Source organism: Erinaceus europaeus, chromosome 4 (assembly GCF_950295315.1).
Source record: "Erinaceus europaeus chromosome 4, mEriEur2.1, whole genome shotgun sequence".
NCBI lineage: Eukaryota > Metazoa > Chordata > Mammalia > Eulipotyphla > Erinaceidae > Erinaceus > Erinaceus europaeus.
In genome coordinates this window covers 122,325,801-122,344,015 of record NC_080165.1, presented here as the reverse complement: position 1 = coordinate 122,344,015, position 18,215 = coordinate 122,325,801, and the positions used below count along the sequence as shown (strand labels likewise).

At 36.4% G+C, this 18,215-nt stretch overlaps 1 protein-coding gene across 1 annotated transcript in view; it reads left to right on the top strand.

The window, feature by feature from the left end:
• LAMA2 (laminin subunit alpha 2) overlaps window positions 1-18,215 on the top strand; it is a 711,163-nt gene that overhangs the window by 653,277 nt on the left and 39,671 nt on the right. Inside the window, exons 51-53 of the mRNA XM_060190486.1 lie at window positions 4,992-5,130; window positions 9,515-9,635; window positions 15,839-16,006. Coding sequence (XP_060046469.1) covers window positions 4,992-5,130; window positions 9,515-9,635; window positions 15,839-16,006 — 428 coding nt within the window. The remainder of the gene's footprint in view (window positions 1-4,991; window positions 5,131-9,514; window positions 9,636-15,838; window positions 16,007-18,215) is intronic.

The following is an 18,215-nucleotide window of genomic DNA, read 5'->3' as shown; positions in this document are numbered from 1 at the left end:
TGGTGCAGGCACTGAGCCCCAGAAATAACCCTGGAGGCAAAAAAAAATCATGTTCCTGAAATAAGTCAGAAACAGAAGGACGAATATGGGATGATCTCACTCTCAGGCAGAAGTTGAAAAACAGCAGCAGAAGGGAAAATCAAGTAGAACCTGAACTGGAGTTGGTGTATTGCACCAAAGTAAAAGACTCTGGGGTGAGTTGGGGGGAGAATACAGGTCTAAAAAGGATGACAGAGGACCTAGTGGCGGTTGTATTATATGGAAAAGTGGGAAATGTTATGCATGTACAAACTATTGTATTTACTGTTGAATATAAAACATTAATTATACAATAAAGAAATTTTTAAAAATTTTCCAACTGTAGTCTATCCCATAACTTTTATGAAATAATAAAATGAACAAGGACTAACAAATAAAAATATTCCCCAAACCTTTGCCAACAGGTCACTACATACGAGTTGAGGTCATACTATGAATACTTAGCAATCAAATATAGTGAGCTCAGTAGAAATACAAAATGTCACATCAGGCTTAAACCAGGAGGATCTGGATAACATAAGTAGACTAACCAAAATAAATAAATAAATAAATAAAGCAATAAAAAAAAAGTCTCCACAACAACAAAAGTCCAAGTCTAGACAGTTTTACAGATGAATCCTATAAAATTTTTTAGGAGAAGCTACTGTCAGTATTTTTCAAGCTCTTCCAAAACATTGATGACACAAAAAATACTCCCTAACATCATCTATAAACACAACTTCACCCTGATACCAAAAGCAGACAAAGTCACAACAAATGAAAACGACACACTATCCCTGATGAACATAGTTGATAAAATATTGAACAAAAGTCTAGCATACCAGAATCAGCAATACATTAAAAATATTATATACCATGACCAAGTAGAATTTATCCCACATGGAAGAATGGTTTATATGAGGTAATCAATCGAATTGGAGAAAATCAGTAAGAGTGATACAGTGGCTGGGTGGTGGCACATATGACCTTGTGTAAATATCTGGGTTCAGACTTCTAGTCCCCATTTGCAGGGAGTGGGGGCCTTCAGAAGCAGTGAAGCAATGCTTCAGGTGTCTCTCTTCCTTTCTATCTTCCCTCCTCTCTCAATTTCTCTCTGTCCTATCAAAAAAAAAAAAAATGAGAGAGGTGGATTCACCCTGAAGCCACTGAGCCCCAGCACTACTGCTGATGGCAGAAAAGAAAAGAAAAAAGTATGCACACACATCAACAAAAATAAAACCAACAAATTACATGATTATTTCAGTAGATGCAAATGCAGATAGAGTCTAGTAAGCTCCAAAAAAAAAAAAAACCCTTTCATGAACAAAACATTATATAAATAATGGGAATAGGTAGAAAATTCCTCAAACCAGTTGAGTCTGTACAGAAAACCTAGAGTCAACATTATACTCAGTGGTGAGAAACTGAAAGCTTTTCTTCTTCAATCAGGTCAAAGACAAGGCTGCCTACAAGAATAGATACTATTCAACAGTCTTAAAAGTCCTACTCATAGCAATTAGGCAATACAAATGCATTGAAGGGATATAGATTGGAAGAGAAAAAGTAAAGCTGTAACTTATTTGTAGATTATATGGTAGTAGGTCCAGAAACTGCAAAAGAATCTAGTAAAAAAAAGTCCTGGAAATTATTAAGCAATATAGTAAGTTGTCAGGCTACAAAATCAATATAGAAAAATAAGTGGCATTTCTCTATGCAAACACCAAACTAGAGGAGAAATCTGAAAGTGTATCTTCTTACTGCAGTAAGAAAAAAAAATCAAGTATATAGGAATAAATTTAGCAAAATAAGTGAAAAACTTGTATGTCAAAAATCATGAGTCAGTAGTCAAGAAAATGGAAAAAGACATAAGGAAATGAAAAAAAAAATATCCCTTGCTATGGATTGGAAGAATTACTATCAAAATGACCATTCTACTCAGGGCCATGTTTATATAGGTTTAATACTATCCCAATCAAGACATCATCAAATTTATTTAAAGTAATAGAAAAAAGCTACAAAAGCTTATCTGGAGTCAGAAAATATCTTATTGCCTAAGCAGTGTTAAGAAGAAGAAAAAAAAAAGACAAGACTAGAGGCATCATCACACTTTCTGACCTCAAATTATATTACAAGGTTACTGTGATCAAAACTGCCTAGAACCAAAATAGAACACAGAGCAGTGGAATACAGTTGAAAGTCCAGAGGGGGGAGAAAAAAAGCCCCCACACCAATAGACTACTCATTTTTAACAAGGGGCACAAAACATTAAGTGGAAAAAGGAGATTTCCTTTAACAAATGATATTTTGCACTAAAGTAAAAGACTCTAGGGTGGGGAGAGGAGAGAGGGATTAGACATGGTCCTGGGGTCCTGGAGCATGATGGTAGAAGGGACTTGGGGGTGAGAGTGTTCTGTAGACACTTATCATAGGAAGATGGATAACTGTGCCCTTGTGTCAGTAGAACTATTTTTAAAAAATCACCAACATAAAAACAATTCACTTACAGCTGGGAGCCACTGCTTCATAGCTAGAATTTACTAAAACCGTTGTTTCATTGATTGTCCATAAATGATGCCTAAATTCATCAACTCTGAAATCTTGTAGATAGATATTCTGTAAGGGAAAGAAAGAAGACAATAAACAACAGCAAATTTTAGCATTTCACAGCAGAAACCACTCCACTGCTATTAGTCATAAAGGACAGAGTAAAGCCTTTCCTTTTAATCAGAACAAATATGTCATCCTAGAGTTCTCAGCTGGAGTTAATACTTTGGTCAGTGAGTTTCAATTCAATTGTGTGACTGCACTTTAATCATTTTTAGAATGGCTTCTAAAAATGCATATATTCATTCATGGATAAGGAGGAAATCTACCTTCAGTCACTGGTTTGCCTGTGATAGAGACTCAGAATCTCATTTTCAAAGATACTATTAAAATATATTCAGGTCTGTATAAAAAGAATATTTTCATGTTCCAGTCAACAGCCCCTTGTGAAAAATTCTAGACTGATTGGACAAAATAAATATGTATGAAAAATTCATTAAAGAGTTTTATAAATCTTATTCTCTAATTTTTTTAATTTTTTAATTTTTTATTTAAGAAAGGATTAATGAACAAAAACATAAGGTAGGAGGGATACAACTCCACAAAATTCCCACCACCCAATCCCCATAACCCACCCTCTCCCATGATAGCTTTCCCATTCTCTAGCCCTCTGGGAGCATGGACCCAGGGTCATTGAGGGTTGCAGAACGTAGAAGGTCTGGCTTCTGTAATTGCTTCCCCGCTGAACATGGGCGTTGACTGGTAGGTCCATACTCCCAGTCTGCCTCTCTCTTTCCCTAGTAAGGTGTGTCTCTGGGGAAGCTGAGCTCCAGGACACATTGGTGGGGTCTTCAATCCAGGGAAGCCTAGCCAGCATCCTGGTGGCATCTGGAACCTGGTGATTGAAAAGAGAGTTAACATATGAAGCCAAACAATTTGTTGAGCAATCATGGATCCCAAACTTGGAATAGTGGAGAGGAAGTGTTAGGGAGGTACTCACTGCAAACTCTAGTGTACTTCTGCTTTCAGGTATATATTTTGCAGTAGTTTATGGATACGTGTGCACATAAGCTCTCTCTCACAGAAACTGGTGTATATCTAGGTTATGGGACTTTGTTAGAAAGTGAACTACCTGAGATGAAATTAGAGTGTACTATAAAAGGAAAGGTCTCACCCGAGTAATGAAGCTGAAGGGTTGTCATTCCACACGTGAAGTCTCTGGATACAGTCTGAGGTGAAGCATGTTGAGGTGGCAATCATTGCGTTGGTTAGGTTGTGATCGGTGGATGCAATATTATTTGGTTTGGATTGGGAGATGCATACGGGAAAGTGGGCCCTATCCAAGGGTTCCAGGACTGGGGGAAGTAGGGGCTCTATAGTGGAGATGTGAGGTTCCTGCTGTCTTAGGGTTCAAAAAGACAATCGATAGTTAATGTTATCATCACATCATTTGTTAATTGGGTTATTTTAACTAGCAATTCAGTCAAAGAAATATGTGGCTCATGTAATTAAAAATGTCTGAAATTTATCAAATGATAATTTACTAAATATTTTCAGAACAATAATATTTAGGTGCAACTTTAGGGTTCCATTTCTTTAAAAAAAATGGATTTGTAGTGCTGGTATGGCGCCCACATGATAATCCTGGTGAAAAAAAAAAAAAACGAATTAAGCTGTCAATAGGACTTTGTGAATACAGTGGTAGTTGGGGTAGTGGAAACTATAGAACTATATCTCTGTAATCTCATGTTATTATAGATCACTATTAAGTCACTAATAAAATATTTTTTAAAAAATGAATGGATCAATAAGGTAGGCTCTCAGAACCAAGAAGCTCAAGCAGAGTTGTTTCCTTCCATTTTCCTTTATATTTCTGGGTTCTTATCTTCATCAAACTAGAAATACTTTTAAATAGTAAGAGGGAAGCAATAAGACATAAGGGTTTGCCTCTGTCATAACACTACATCATCAATCTAGAATATACATATAATTACAGTGGACTAGATCCCATCATCGTCCATGTACAGCCATTTCAAGCATTTTGAAGATGAGCCTTTACCCCCACTGGTTCCATACAACCTGAAATATACGGAAAGAATCACAAATTTAGTGTATTTCTATTCATCATACTATTAAGGAAAGTTATTCCAAATGGTTCCTTGATGTCTATTGACATTTTGTTCCTTTCTCTTTATTGGTTTACTTTCACTGGTATTCAGGCCATTATTTTCATTACATTTTCGTGGATAGTTGAATAATGTATTTTGTGATGTTATTGTCATCATTAAACAGTTGCGTTAGTACAAATACTTGAGAAAGGCAATGGTAATTTGAAAATGAATGTAAATGTATATAGAAGCAACAGTGCTGTAGACATAATTGGTATTGATTGGATAAGTTGTTAGTTAAACTTTTCCTCTTCTTCACAGCCAATATATCAATTGTAGATATAGATACTAACCAGGAGGAAAACATAGCAACTTCATCTTCTGGAAACAACTTTGGTCTTGACTTAAAAGCAGATGACAAAATATATTTTGGTGGATTGCCAACACTGAGAAACTTGAGGTAATTTAATATATATTTAGAGCTAAGGATGAAATTTTAATTAAGTGGCCACTTTGCTCACTAGATTCCTGAAATGTAATTACAACTGGAATGTCATAGAACCTTGAGTAAAAGAAATGTCTAATCAAAATAAATCATTTTTTATGTTAGAACACCACCAGAATTTAGAAATCACAGGATTAACTTGCCATCTTTGTTGAAGGGAAGTGTAAAATACTCTTCTGTTCACCCCAAGGAGAAGTATAAAAATAATTAAATGTGGGAACTGTAGTTGGATATGGATCTTGTAATTGCTGTTCTCCTTACACATTCACTTAAGATAATGGCGCACTGATTGCTTAGTGTTCTGAAAATTAGTCAGTGTTCCAGGATACTATGAATATAACCTATTTTACTGCTAAGCATTAGCATGACAAAGTCCTATTGGAAATTCCCCTTATGCCTAATGATAAAGCTATATTAGTTATCCTCAGGCCCATGCCAACATGTTTAATATAATTGCACTTGCTTTTTAGATAGTAGGATGGGAACACATATTTAGCTCATTGTTCAATTAATTAAAAATTAAATACAAATAACTTTAAAATCAGAAAATAGCCCATTTAGTATTCCATTTATTGAATATCATAAATCAGAAGAAAAATCTATAGAGTACTTGGTGTTCAATACATGTTAATGTCATTAAAATTGTATAATTTGATTTGGCTAAACCTTAAGTGTTTCCTACTAATGCAGACTACTGTGTCATAATTGTTTTGTCATTTAGTTGCTTAGTTTTAATGGATATACAATTTGTATCAGTATACTGCTACTCAAAAGAGACTTGGCAGGAGTAATCATAATAAATGAACAGTATGATGGTCAATAATTGTTATGCCTCCCAAACACGCAGTGGAACTTCAGTCTTGTGACAGATAGCTTGTAGGCTGAAGCTCACTCTTCTCCCCGTATCAAAACTCATAGACCAAGGAACTAATTGTCAGTTTTTCATGGGTATAATTTGATAAGCTTCACAGTGAAGATAGAATGCCTTTGCATTTATCTACATAAAAACACGTTTGTGATAGGAATATAGATTGAAGGGTTCTGCTCAGAAAAGTAACTCAAGCCAAATTTATTTCTTTTTGGTTTGATTTTTTTATTATTGATATAATAATAATAGGTGAAGCAGTTATTACTAAAAATCAATTTTAATAGCTATCTGTTGAGAATATATTATGCACTATATACAAAGAACCATCTCAAGGTGTAAAAGCTATGATACATTATTTCAGAAATAAATTTTATGTATATATTTGTGCTAGCCATTCATTGTTGGCTGTTATTTTTCCCATAGAAAGTATGTATTATGCTAGAGGGCAAAAGATACTGTAAGCATTAATTATTTTATGCATATTTAAAATTGAAACCATTTGAGATAGTATTTATGTTACTTGTGAATTATAAAGAATAGCATTTGCACACTTCTTTAAGATTGATAAAAATTATTATTTAAGTTTTATATTCCAAAATAATTTTTAATAGAACAGTCTAGAAAATGATCAACTTTTTCTTCTAGTTTCTCTTTGGTCAAGGGCATATATCTATTTTAAGAATTTATCTCTTTATTTATATTTTTGTAGTATCTATGAAATGTCTTTATCAAATATTTGTGGTTAAAGTTTAATTTATTACTAAATGAATTACAGTAACAAGTAAATTGTTATTTTTTTTCTTTCCATTGTCATAGTATGAAAGCAAGGTAAAAATGAAATTTATGCATGCCTCCTTCAAGTGCATGGGTTGAGTCAATGTGGCTTCTTAAATACAGCAAAGAAACAGAAACAGAAGCACACATTTGCAGCTTCACTCAGCACATTTCATTAGCAAGTAATACATTGTAGTTAGTTCCCATTCTGTCTTTTGCTTAAATAAATGCGCTGCTTACCTCCCAACACTTATGCTACACTTTGAGTCATTTCACTGGCAGTGATGACAGATTTGCCCTGCTTATAACTGCCTGCTCACAGTGCCCCCAAGGCACACACACAGCAGCACACATGTAAAAGGCAGCTGGTAAGGATTATGGACACAATCTAGTTTTGGGGAACAGAGCAAAATGGTCTCTTCTGTTGAATTCTGGTCTCCCAAGCACCATGTTGTCTGCTAAACAGTGTGCTCCTAAATGCTTACCACTGCCTTGCTGCTTTCAAGCCTGCAAATATGCAAATGTTTACATGGCCCTTGCACCTATTGCCAAAGCTGCTTATATATTGCCATGTAATTTAGAATTAGCTATCGAACCAAATAATAGGATGTCCAGGGAATTCCATATTTAAAACAAGTATTTGTGTTGTTTGTAAAGAAATCTGCAGACAGTTCCTCTATCTCCAAGTGAGTAAACAGGTCTCTGTTAGTGGTTGATTTAATTATAGAGAACTGCAGAGATGGCACAGCCTGACTAGAAACAAAACCTTGACATTTCAGAACCTATAAATATCAAACTTCTAGAAAGAAAATAATAACACTAAGCTGATTCAAGAAATGCTTAAAGCAAAGGCTTACACCATTAATACCCAAAGTGAGAATATATGAAAATGAAAGACTGGGGGAAAAAATCATTCTAGTTGTTTAGCCATGGTAACAGTTATGAAATCATTTATGTTATTTGTCCAGATACCTAAAAGGCAAAGACTGGATTTCAATGAAAATATGCTAATAGAGCTCTGGAATGACACCACATAATTTTATAATTTTGCCTCTGAGGCAAATAGAGAAAACAGAGACCTGTGGTTACCATTTGGAGTCTGATCAGCATATGTGATTGCTTATCCTTTGAGATTTTTATAACATTGAAATAGCTAAATGATTATATTTTGGATTTATTCTATGCATTTCCATGAAACAGTGAGTAGTATGACTTGTAGAAGTGTTTTTTTATTAATAAGAACTTTTGAGAGATGCAATAAATAAATCTTACTTTAAAGGGAAATATAGAAGCAAATGGATCCCTTGACTGAATTCACTCCATCTCTGTGCTTTATAGAAGAATAGAAATGAGAAATTTACCCTCTAGTTAAGCATGTTCTTGAAATGACAAATTGATAGAAAGTGTCTTAGAAATGAGAAAAAAATCAAAGAAAAAAAAACTCACTTCCAGAGAATGAGAAGAAAAAATTGCCTGACATACCTAAGTCATCTTCTGTGCACTGCCACGTCCTGATTTGGTTTCTCACCTGTTTTTCTTCATTCTGTGTGTTTTCTATTTCGATTTTTAAAAAAGCATCACAGAGAATGAGGACAGACTTAACCATTGTCCTACTAGGTATTTTCATATTTACTGGGCAATATTTCAGCTATAGTTATTAAAACAAAAAAATGTATCACTTTTTCTGCCCTTTTAGTCATCTGCTGCCCAATATGGTAGCCACCAGTCAGAGTGGCTATTTAACTTGAAATTAAGTAACAAGAAGTATTCATTTTTCTCATTGGCACAAGCAACCGTTCAGTAGTAATAATCACAGGAGGTCAGTAGCTATTGATTTGGAAGGTTTGTTTTTCCATCATGTGAAGAAAAATTCTACTGGACATACTGCTATACACTAAGAAGTATCATCACTAGCATCTACTAGTTTATATTTACTGAGTATTCATTGTCTTCTTACATGTTTATACCTGGCAAAGAATATTTAAAGGAAACAATCAAGCATTGCTTTGATATTGAAACCATTTACATTAAAAATTAAATATACACCTTATTTCTTTGTATTATAGCTGTCCCAATAAAAAATAAGGATACTGGGATTAAGTTATAAACTCAGTTTCAAAGTATCTATTTTTAAAAGTCTAATCCAAAAATGTGTTTTTAAGCTTTGTTTCAGTTAAAACTTCTAAAGAGAAATATAATTTTGTTTTATTTATTAACTTCTCTCTGAATACCCCCCACCAAAAAAATACTGATTTCAATGACAGAAATTCTTTTGGAGTCAATGTTTTTGATAATTTTCCACTTAAATTTTAAATAAGTTTAAAATTTAAATTAAATTTGACATATAGTTTGATTACACTGCTTGTACAGTTGTTTGATCTTAGTTGAAACAAAACAAATTTCATTAAGCACATGAAGCACTAGTAAGGAGTCAGTTAATGAGTATGACTTGTATTTAAAGCTTGTGGGTGAAATTATATTTTCAAAGAAAAGGAATCACTGCATAAGGATTTATTATGCTTAATGATGTCATCGTAGTAGCAACATAGTTTATTGAGTACCCTCTGCTTGTGTGCACAACCATAGAGATATGCTTGCCTTGGTATCAGTTTGCTCCCTCTGACTGACTTCCAGTATCAGAGACACTGTCTTGCCATCCTCCTAATTATGTTGCTTTTGTTTTCCACTTTTCAACAGACCAGAAGTAAATTTGAATAAATATTCTGGCTGCCTTAAAGACATTGAAATTTCAAGAACACCATATAATATACTCAGTAGCCCTGATTATGTTGGCGTTACCAAAGGATGTTCTCTGGAGGTTAGTCTATATGTAATGGCTTCCTGAATACATTCATATCAGATTTCCCTCACTTGGTTTAGCTACTCTTACATGACATAACCAGTCCCTTGTTAATATGTTTTAAATTCCACTGACTTTAGCCTTAGTTGTGCATAAGTAACAAAGCAAAATCCAAACAATTCTGTGATTACAATGATCTACTAAATTTAGGAAATTCTGTTATAAAGAAAGCCATGAAAAAGTTTCCATATGTATATCATCTCATGATTTTTATTTTAATTTTGTCTATTTACTTGTTTGCTTTTTACTAAGGTACTAGTCAGCTCTGGATAATAGTGGCTCCAGGGATTAAACCTAGGACATTAGAGTCTCCAGAATGAAAATATTTTTGCATAACCAATATGTTATCCTGGTCCTTGTGTACTTTATAGTAATCTATTCCTGGTTCCTTCTCTCTCTCTCTCTCTCTCTCTCTCTCTCTGTCTCTCTCTCTCACTTTCTGTTTGTGTGTGTGTGTGTGTCTTTGATGGGTGGAGGGAAGTGATTAATGATTTACGATAAATACAGTAGTTGATACATAGGTAAAGTTTCTCAATTTTCTGCAAAACACTCTCACCCCCCAGCCTAGGTCCTCCTTTCAGGTTCTCTTTTCCTTTCCCAATATTATTTTTCCTTATCTCAGGCATATATTTTTTATAAAAATGTAATTGTCATGTATTATATATTTATTAACTTCATTTGCAGCCTTGAATTTTTTTCTGGAATATTTTAAAACTTTATACAAATAGTAAATGATACATTACACTATAATCATTAGTATCTTTTCTACAGCTTGGAAGTCAAATATCCTTTTACTTGAAAATGATGTAGACTGGTAACAATCTAGAAAGGCTTGTTTTGGGCAGAACTTCAAAGTTCTTTAATTTTGGCATCTTCAGTGTCTTCTTTGTCTACAAAAAACCCCAACAGTCCCTGGATAGCACTTAAATTATTCTGCCCTGACTATTCAGTAGGGACTAGTCCATTAGTGAGAAGGGACAAACTACTCTCAGCTCCACTCTCTTAAATACATCTACACTAAGAACCAGCAGTCATCGGCACTTGTAAGTAAAAGCAAATGTTAGTTCTGAAGTGGTGAACTCATTTAATTTCTTCAAGTATTCAGTATGAGAGTTAGTGAGATATTTGGTCTGGGAGAATGTCTACTTTGCCATGTACTACACAGGAGTACTGCTGGGTACTGAAAGAAGTTTTGGTACTGTGATCTCACTCCCTTTCTCTCTACTTTTTGTTCTTTCTATTAGAAAAAGTAAGTTGGAGAGGTGAAGCTCTGATAACAACAACAAAAGCACGAAGGAAGGAAAGAAAAAGGAAGGAAGGAAGGAAGGAAGGAAGGAAGGAAGGAAGGAAGGAAGGAAGGAAGGAAGAAGGAAGGAAAGGACTATTAGATATGCCATCAGGGGATTCTTAGTTGTGCTGATATAACACAACTAATTTGTTGGAGTTACTCTCCCAACTTACATTATCTTAAAACATTCCTGTTGTACTCATAGAAATCAAGACAAAGTTAAGTTAAGTGCATGTGGCGCAAAGTGCAAGGACTGACATAAGGATCCTGGTTTGAGCACCTAGCTCCCCACCTGCAGGGTTCGGGGGTTTGCTTCACAAGTGGTGAAGCAGGTCTGCAGGTGTCTGTCTTACTCTCCTCCTCTCTCTCTTCCCCTCCTCTCTCCATTTCTCTCTGTCCTATCCAACAACGACTACAACGACGACATCAGTAACTACAACAGTAAAACAACAAGGGAAACAAAAGTGAATAAATAAATAAATATTTTTAAAAAAGGAATGAAATCAAGAGAAATGGGGAGAGAGGAAAAGTAAATCCATCACTGCTGTATAAAGACTGGGACAGAAATTCCCAGGTCTTTAATGTTTATAGTTAGAGGCACCTAGGGAAAGAGAGAGGCAGACTGGGAGTATGGACCGACCAGTCAATGCCCATGTTCAGCGGGGAAGCAATTACAGAAGCCAGACCTTCTACCTTCTGCAACCCACAATGACCCTGGGTCCATGCTCCCAGAGGGATGGAAAATGGGAAAGCTATCAGGGGAGGGGGTGGGATATGGAGATTGGGTGGTGGGAATTGTGTGGAGTTGTACCCCTCCTACCCTATGGTTTTGTTAATTAATCCTTTTTAAATAAAAAAAAAAGAGAGGCACCAATTTGAAATGAACCATAGATACCCTGTGAATACTGGGAAAGAGAGAAAGAGAGAGAGAGAGAGAGGGGAAGGCAAGCAGATAGACAGGCAGACAAAGATGAAACTCTCAAGATCCATATAATTTCTTAAAGTTTAACTGAGTGTTTTAAACTTCCAACATCAAACTCTAATCCACACCCAAAAGACATATGCATGATGATGGAAAACTATTCAGAAAAATGAATAGTTTTTTTCGTCTGTATTTATGGAAATGGCGATTCTGTAAAGGTACTTTTCAGTAACCAGGTTACTTTTCAGGCCGCCAGCTATAGACCAATTTCTCTCCTCTCCGTGTGTTACAAACTCCTTGAGAGGCTGCTTCTGTCACGAATTTCTCCTCTTAGAGAGAAATTCCTATCACCCGTCCAAGCTGGTTTCCGCCCAGGAAGATCTACCTGCAAACAAGCCCTGGCCCTCTCAACTTACATTGAAAATGGATTCCAGAAGAATTTAAAGACAGGTGCTGTCTTTGTTGATCTCACAGCAGCCTATGCCACGGTCTGGCACCGTGGTCTCCTAGTCAAGATCTCAAGATGCCTGCCTCCATGGGTGGCCAACACTATATCGTTTCTTCTCCAAAACAGAAGATTCCGGGTGCATCTGGGTGACAAGTCTAGCAGATGGAGACCTGTCTCAAGTGGCCTCCCCCAGGGCTCTGTTCTGGCTCCTATGCTATTTAATATTTACATCAATGACCTCCCAGAAACTTCTTCAAGGAAGTTCATCTACGCTGATGACATCTGCTGTGCAACTCAGGCATCCAAGTTCGACATCCTCGAGGAAACACTCATGAAAGACATGTCTCTGATATCTGATTACTGTAAAAAATGGCGACTAATCCCTAGCACTGCAAAAATGGTATCATCTGTTTTCCATCTACACCATGCCTCGGCCTCGCTTGAGCTTAATGTGCAGCTTGGTGATACGAGAATCCGGCATGAAGCCCAGCCAGTCTATCTTGGCATTACTCTCGATCGCACTCTGTCATTTCACAAACATCTCATAAAAACTGCAGCAAAGGTGGGCGTGAGGAATAACATCATTGCAAGACTGGCCAGCTCCTCATGAGGCGCGAGCGCTTCCACACTACGATCATCCTCTCTGGCATTATGCTATTCCACTGCAGAATACTGTGCCCCAGTATGGTTCCGTAGCCCCCATGTCCACTTGGTCGATTCCAAATTATATTCCTCCATGAGGATCATTTCTGGAACCATCCGTTCCACCCCGGTTCCATGGCTGCCAGTTCTTAGCAACATCGCCCAGCCAGATATTCGTCGGGATGCGGCATCATCTAAGTTAATTTCCCACGTCTTCGCTCGACCGGACCTGCCAATATACGCGGATATCTTCGCCCACCCTGTCCAACGCTTGACGTCTCGTCACCCAATCTGGTCCCCTACGCCTACACTGAACTTCTCTGTTCCAGACTCTTGGAAACAGAGTTGGCAGTCAGCTGAGGTCAAGAACAAACACCTCATCATAGACCCCTGCAAGCGTCAACCCGGCTTTGACCTAGCACGTTATGACTGGGCCCTCCTCAATCGCTATCGAACAGGCCATGGCCGGTGCGCCGCTATGTTCCATCGCTGGGGAGCCAGAGACGACCCGAACTGCCCCTGCGGCTCCAGACAGACTATGACCCACATAGTCAACGACTGCCACCTCTCCAGATTCAAAGGAGGTCTCGAAACTTTACATCAGGCTCAACCTGACGCTGTTGACTGGCTACGGAAGAAGGGCAAATGCTAGAAGAAGAAGTAACCAGGTTTTATTTACTACTGAAATATGAGGCAGAAATTTTATGTGGAGAAATATTGAGAAGTCTGCATAGTAGTTTTATCTGAACTATTCAAAATTCTCTGACATAAAAATTGGAATAGAAAATAGATTATATTTTACACCATCCATGTCACTTAGCTGGACCTGACATACTATGGGGGGGGGAACCTGCTTTAAAATATTTGTTGCTTTTACACCAGCAGAACCCAGGACTTTGTTTTTTTTTTCTTTCCTCCAGGGTTATTGCTGAGCTCGGTGCCTGCACCATGAATCCATCGCTCCTAGAGGCCATTTTCCCCCTTTTTGTTGCCCTAGTTGTTGCAGCCTCGTTGCGGTTATTATTGCCATTGATGACGTTGCTTTGTTGTTGGATAGGACAGAGAGAAATGGAGAGAGGAGGGGAAGACAGAGAGAGAGGGGAGAGAAAGATAGACACCTGCAGACCTGCTTCACCGCCCCTGCAGGTGGGGAGCCGGGGGCTCGAACCAGGATCCTTACGCCGGTCCCTGCGCTTTGCGCCACGTGCGCTTAACCCACTGTGCCACTGCTCGACTCCCAACCCAGGACTTTTTAAATAAGCACTTTAGACATTCTATGCCCAATTGCATGAGTTTACTTAAATAAACCCTAACACAATCATACAATAGAATATCCCCCATCATTAAATGTAATCATGGAATTTATGTTTACTGACAGGGAAATAGCCCCACATATCTAATTATTAAAACTTATGATTTAGTAGAGAATGAAATAGCAAAAAAGATAAATTATAAGAGATAGGGGCTGGGAAGTGGCATACCTAGTTAAGCACACATAGTACTAAGCACAAGGACTGGTGCAAGGATCTGGATTTGATCCCCTGGCTCCCCACCTACAGGAGGAACACTTCACAAGTGGAGAAGCAAGTCTATAGGTCTCTCTCTCTCTCTTCTCTGTGTGTGTGTGTGTGTGTCTGTGTGTGTGTGTGTCTGTCTGTCTGTCTGTCTGTCTCTCTGTCCCTCATCCCTCTCAATTTCTTTATGTCTTATCCAATAAAATGGAAAGAAAAATGGCCACCGGGAGCAGTGAATTCATACTGCCAGCACCGAGCCCATACCCTGGAGGCAACAACAACAACAAAAGACTAAATGTATGTGTGTATGTATACACTAATGAATAAATAAATGAGGTATAAAAACTGATGGAGGATAATTTTGCTTCCTTTCTTTTTTACTTTGTTTTTGGCTAAAATGTTGCTGTTTGTTGTTATCAGCAAAGACAATGGTATTATCTTCCTTCAGAGAAGAAAACTGAACTAGAAGACTTTGGTTTATTTATTTTTAATATTTAGGTTTTATCTTACTTTTAAAAATTTCTCTAGAGTGGATAGAGTTTAATTATACATTTGATAACAATGAGCATTTTTATCTTAAGCTCAACTCTGAGGAAGAATGCACATGCAGACCATGATCACACTCATGTATACATGTTATACCATATATAACTATTAGATGGTAGAGGCTACTCAAGGGATTGATTAAAGTATCCTGAAGGGAAATTTAGAAAAATAGTTTTCTTGTGTGGTCTGTTTGGGTTTTGGATTTTTGCCCCCAACAGTTTTTGCTGGAACTTTCTGCATTCACTATTCCACTGCTCCTAGTAGAATGTTTTGGTTGGTAGGTAGGTAGGTTATTTGGTTGGTTGGTTGGTTGGTTGGTTGGTTGGTTGGTTGGTTGGTTGGTTTAGCTATTTCCCAAGCTAGAAAGGAGATGTAGGGAAGGGGTAACATATAGCGAGGGAAGAGAGAAGGAGGAAGAGAGGCATCAATACACCGATTCACTATGACACTTCCCTTGTGGAAGTGCTCCTATATGATGTCCAGGTCTATTGGGTGAGCAAAGATACAGTTTTAAACAAAACGAAAATATGACCTATAAAGGATAACAATCTTTATATTAAATTAAAAGTTCTGAAATAAAAGCAAGGGCAGAAATTTAATTTTAATCCAAATTGGTTAAAAAGAAGATCCAGGGTTACAGATGAAAACAGTATCTCTTCAGTTCTTTTATCCTATATACTACTTATTTTTTTAATGCTTTCTAAAATCGTATTACATCTATTAAGGGAAGATGTGAAATGGAGAAATTAATTTAAATTTTCATTTCTAAAGCTTTCCTTTTCTTTTTCCTTTTATCCACAGAATGTTTACACAGTTAGCTTCCCCAAGCCTGGATTTGTGGAACTGCCCCCGGTGTCAATTGATGTAGGGACAGACATCAACCTGTCCTTCAGCACAAAGAATGAGTCTGGTATCATTCTCTTGGGAAGTGGAGGGACCCTCAGACGAAAAAGAAGGCAAACTGGACAGGTATATTCTAACCCCTGGTTATCAATGAATTTTCCTTAATGTTCATGCAGAACAATTATTTTAAAAGGATATTAGACTGCTTTTATAGTTTTCAGAGTTGCATTATTTAGTTATCATCACCTTGACTAGCCAAGACAGATCATTCTAAGTATTCATACTAACCTCTCATATTATACGTTTGAGGATAACTTTCTCTACTAGGAATTTCTCACTGGTGAGTTCTCGGTATAGTTATACTTGTATTTGTACCTACATTTCATATAAATATTTGTACTTATATTTCATATAAACTTAGTATGTTAGAATATGTTCAAAGGAAAAAAAATAAAATGTACCCAAATTATAATAATCTCTTGTCTCTTAGACTATGTATAGACAAGGGCCCTTAAATTTAAATCTTTTTAAGATTAATTTTATAATTATTGTTCTTGGGTTTTTTGCTTCATGCCTTTATTTTTATTTTTTAAATTTATTTTTACTTATTATTTGATAGTACAGAAAGAAATTAAGATGGAAGGAGGAGGTAAAGCATTAAAACTCTAGTTAAACATACAACATGCAGAAAACTTGATCACCCATTTCACAGAAGAGAAAATATGAATAACTCAAAAACATACTTTATAAAATTTTAGCATTATTTCTAGCGAGGGAAAATTCCACTTCAGACCACACCAAACTTTTGTACCCAGAATATTGCTATAACATTAAGAAATAGAACTATACCAGCTATTAGAAAAATATAAATCAGGGAGTTGGGCAGTAGCGCAGCAGATTAAGAGCACATGGTGCGAAGCGCAAGGACCAGGGTAAGTGTCCGTGTTCGAGACCCAGCTCCCCACCTGCAGGGGAGTTGCTTCACAAGTGGTGAAGCAGGTCTGCAAGTGTCTTATCTTTCCCCCTCTCTGTCTTCCCCTCCTCTCTCCATTTCTCTCTGTCCTATCCACCAGCAATAACAACAGCAATAATAACTACAAAAATAAAAAACAAGGGCAACAAAAGGGAAAATAAATAATAAATAAATATAAAAAAATAAAATAAAGAAAAATATAAATCAAAGGGAATTCTGCTGGTGATATTAGTAGACTGTAATCATTATTTTGGAAAGGTACCTTATAAAGTTGAAAATGTTCACACTTTACAAACCAGCAATACCATTCCTAGGTATGACCCCAAATTTTTACATGTGAATCATGTACAAAAATGTTCACATCATTTCTTACCTTAGCAGAATAGAAACAATCCAAATATTCATCAGTTGAAGAACAGATAAACTAGCACTTTTATTATATTGAACAGTGTTTAAAAGGATAAGTTATAATTAAGCATACCATCACAAATTGTAAACTGAAAAAAATGCACTTTGGTTTTCTAAAATTTATTACCTTTTCATTTTTATTTATTGTATAGAGCCAGCCAGAAATTGAGAGGGAAAGGAGTGATAGAGAGGTAAAGAGATAGAGAGACAGAGAGACACCTGCAGCCCTGCTTCACCACTCACAAAGCTTTCCCCCTGCAGGGAGGGACCGGGGGCTTGAACCTGGGTCCTCGTGCATTGTAACATGTGCACTTAACCAGGTGCACCACCACCCAGCCCCTATCAACAATGCACTTTGTACTATGATGTTTTTGTAGATTCTTAAAACAATGTATTATTTGCATATAGTATTATGTATAGGATATGAAGTGAATGTTCTGTGAACATATGCTAATGACTTTTTAAAATAATTTTAACACGCAAAAGAGTAATAAGCATAAAAGCAATGTGAGTGGTTAAGTCTAAGGAAATATGGGAAACGGGATTGAAAGGAAACTTAAAGGAGATGAAGTGATATTATTTTTAAATTTAATTTGCATTTGTGAACATAACCATCATTTACATGTATATCCCTTATTTGGGAAATATGTATTGAATAGCTTTAAATGTAAATGTTTTTAAGAGTAGAAATGTATATAATACACAGAGTAAATATAAAATATAAATGCTCTCTTAAAGCCTTTCTTTATGCAGAAGATTAAATTATTTTCTTACTATTACAAATTATATATGTGTGTGTGTGTGTGTGTGTGTGTGTGTGTGTGTGTGTGTTATAGGTATAATAATAGGACCAGGAAAAACACTCAGAAATAGATTTTCACTAAAAGACATTTATTTCCTAGGTCATTGTCAAATAATTAAGCATCACTTGTTATCCTCAAATTTGTACTCATA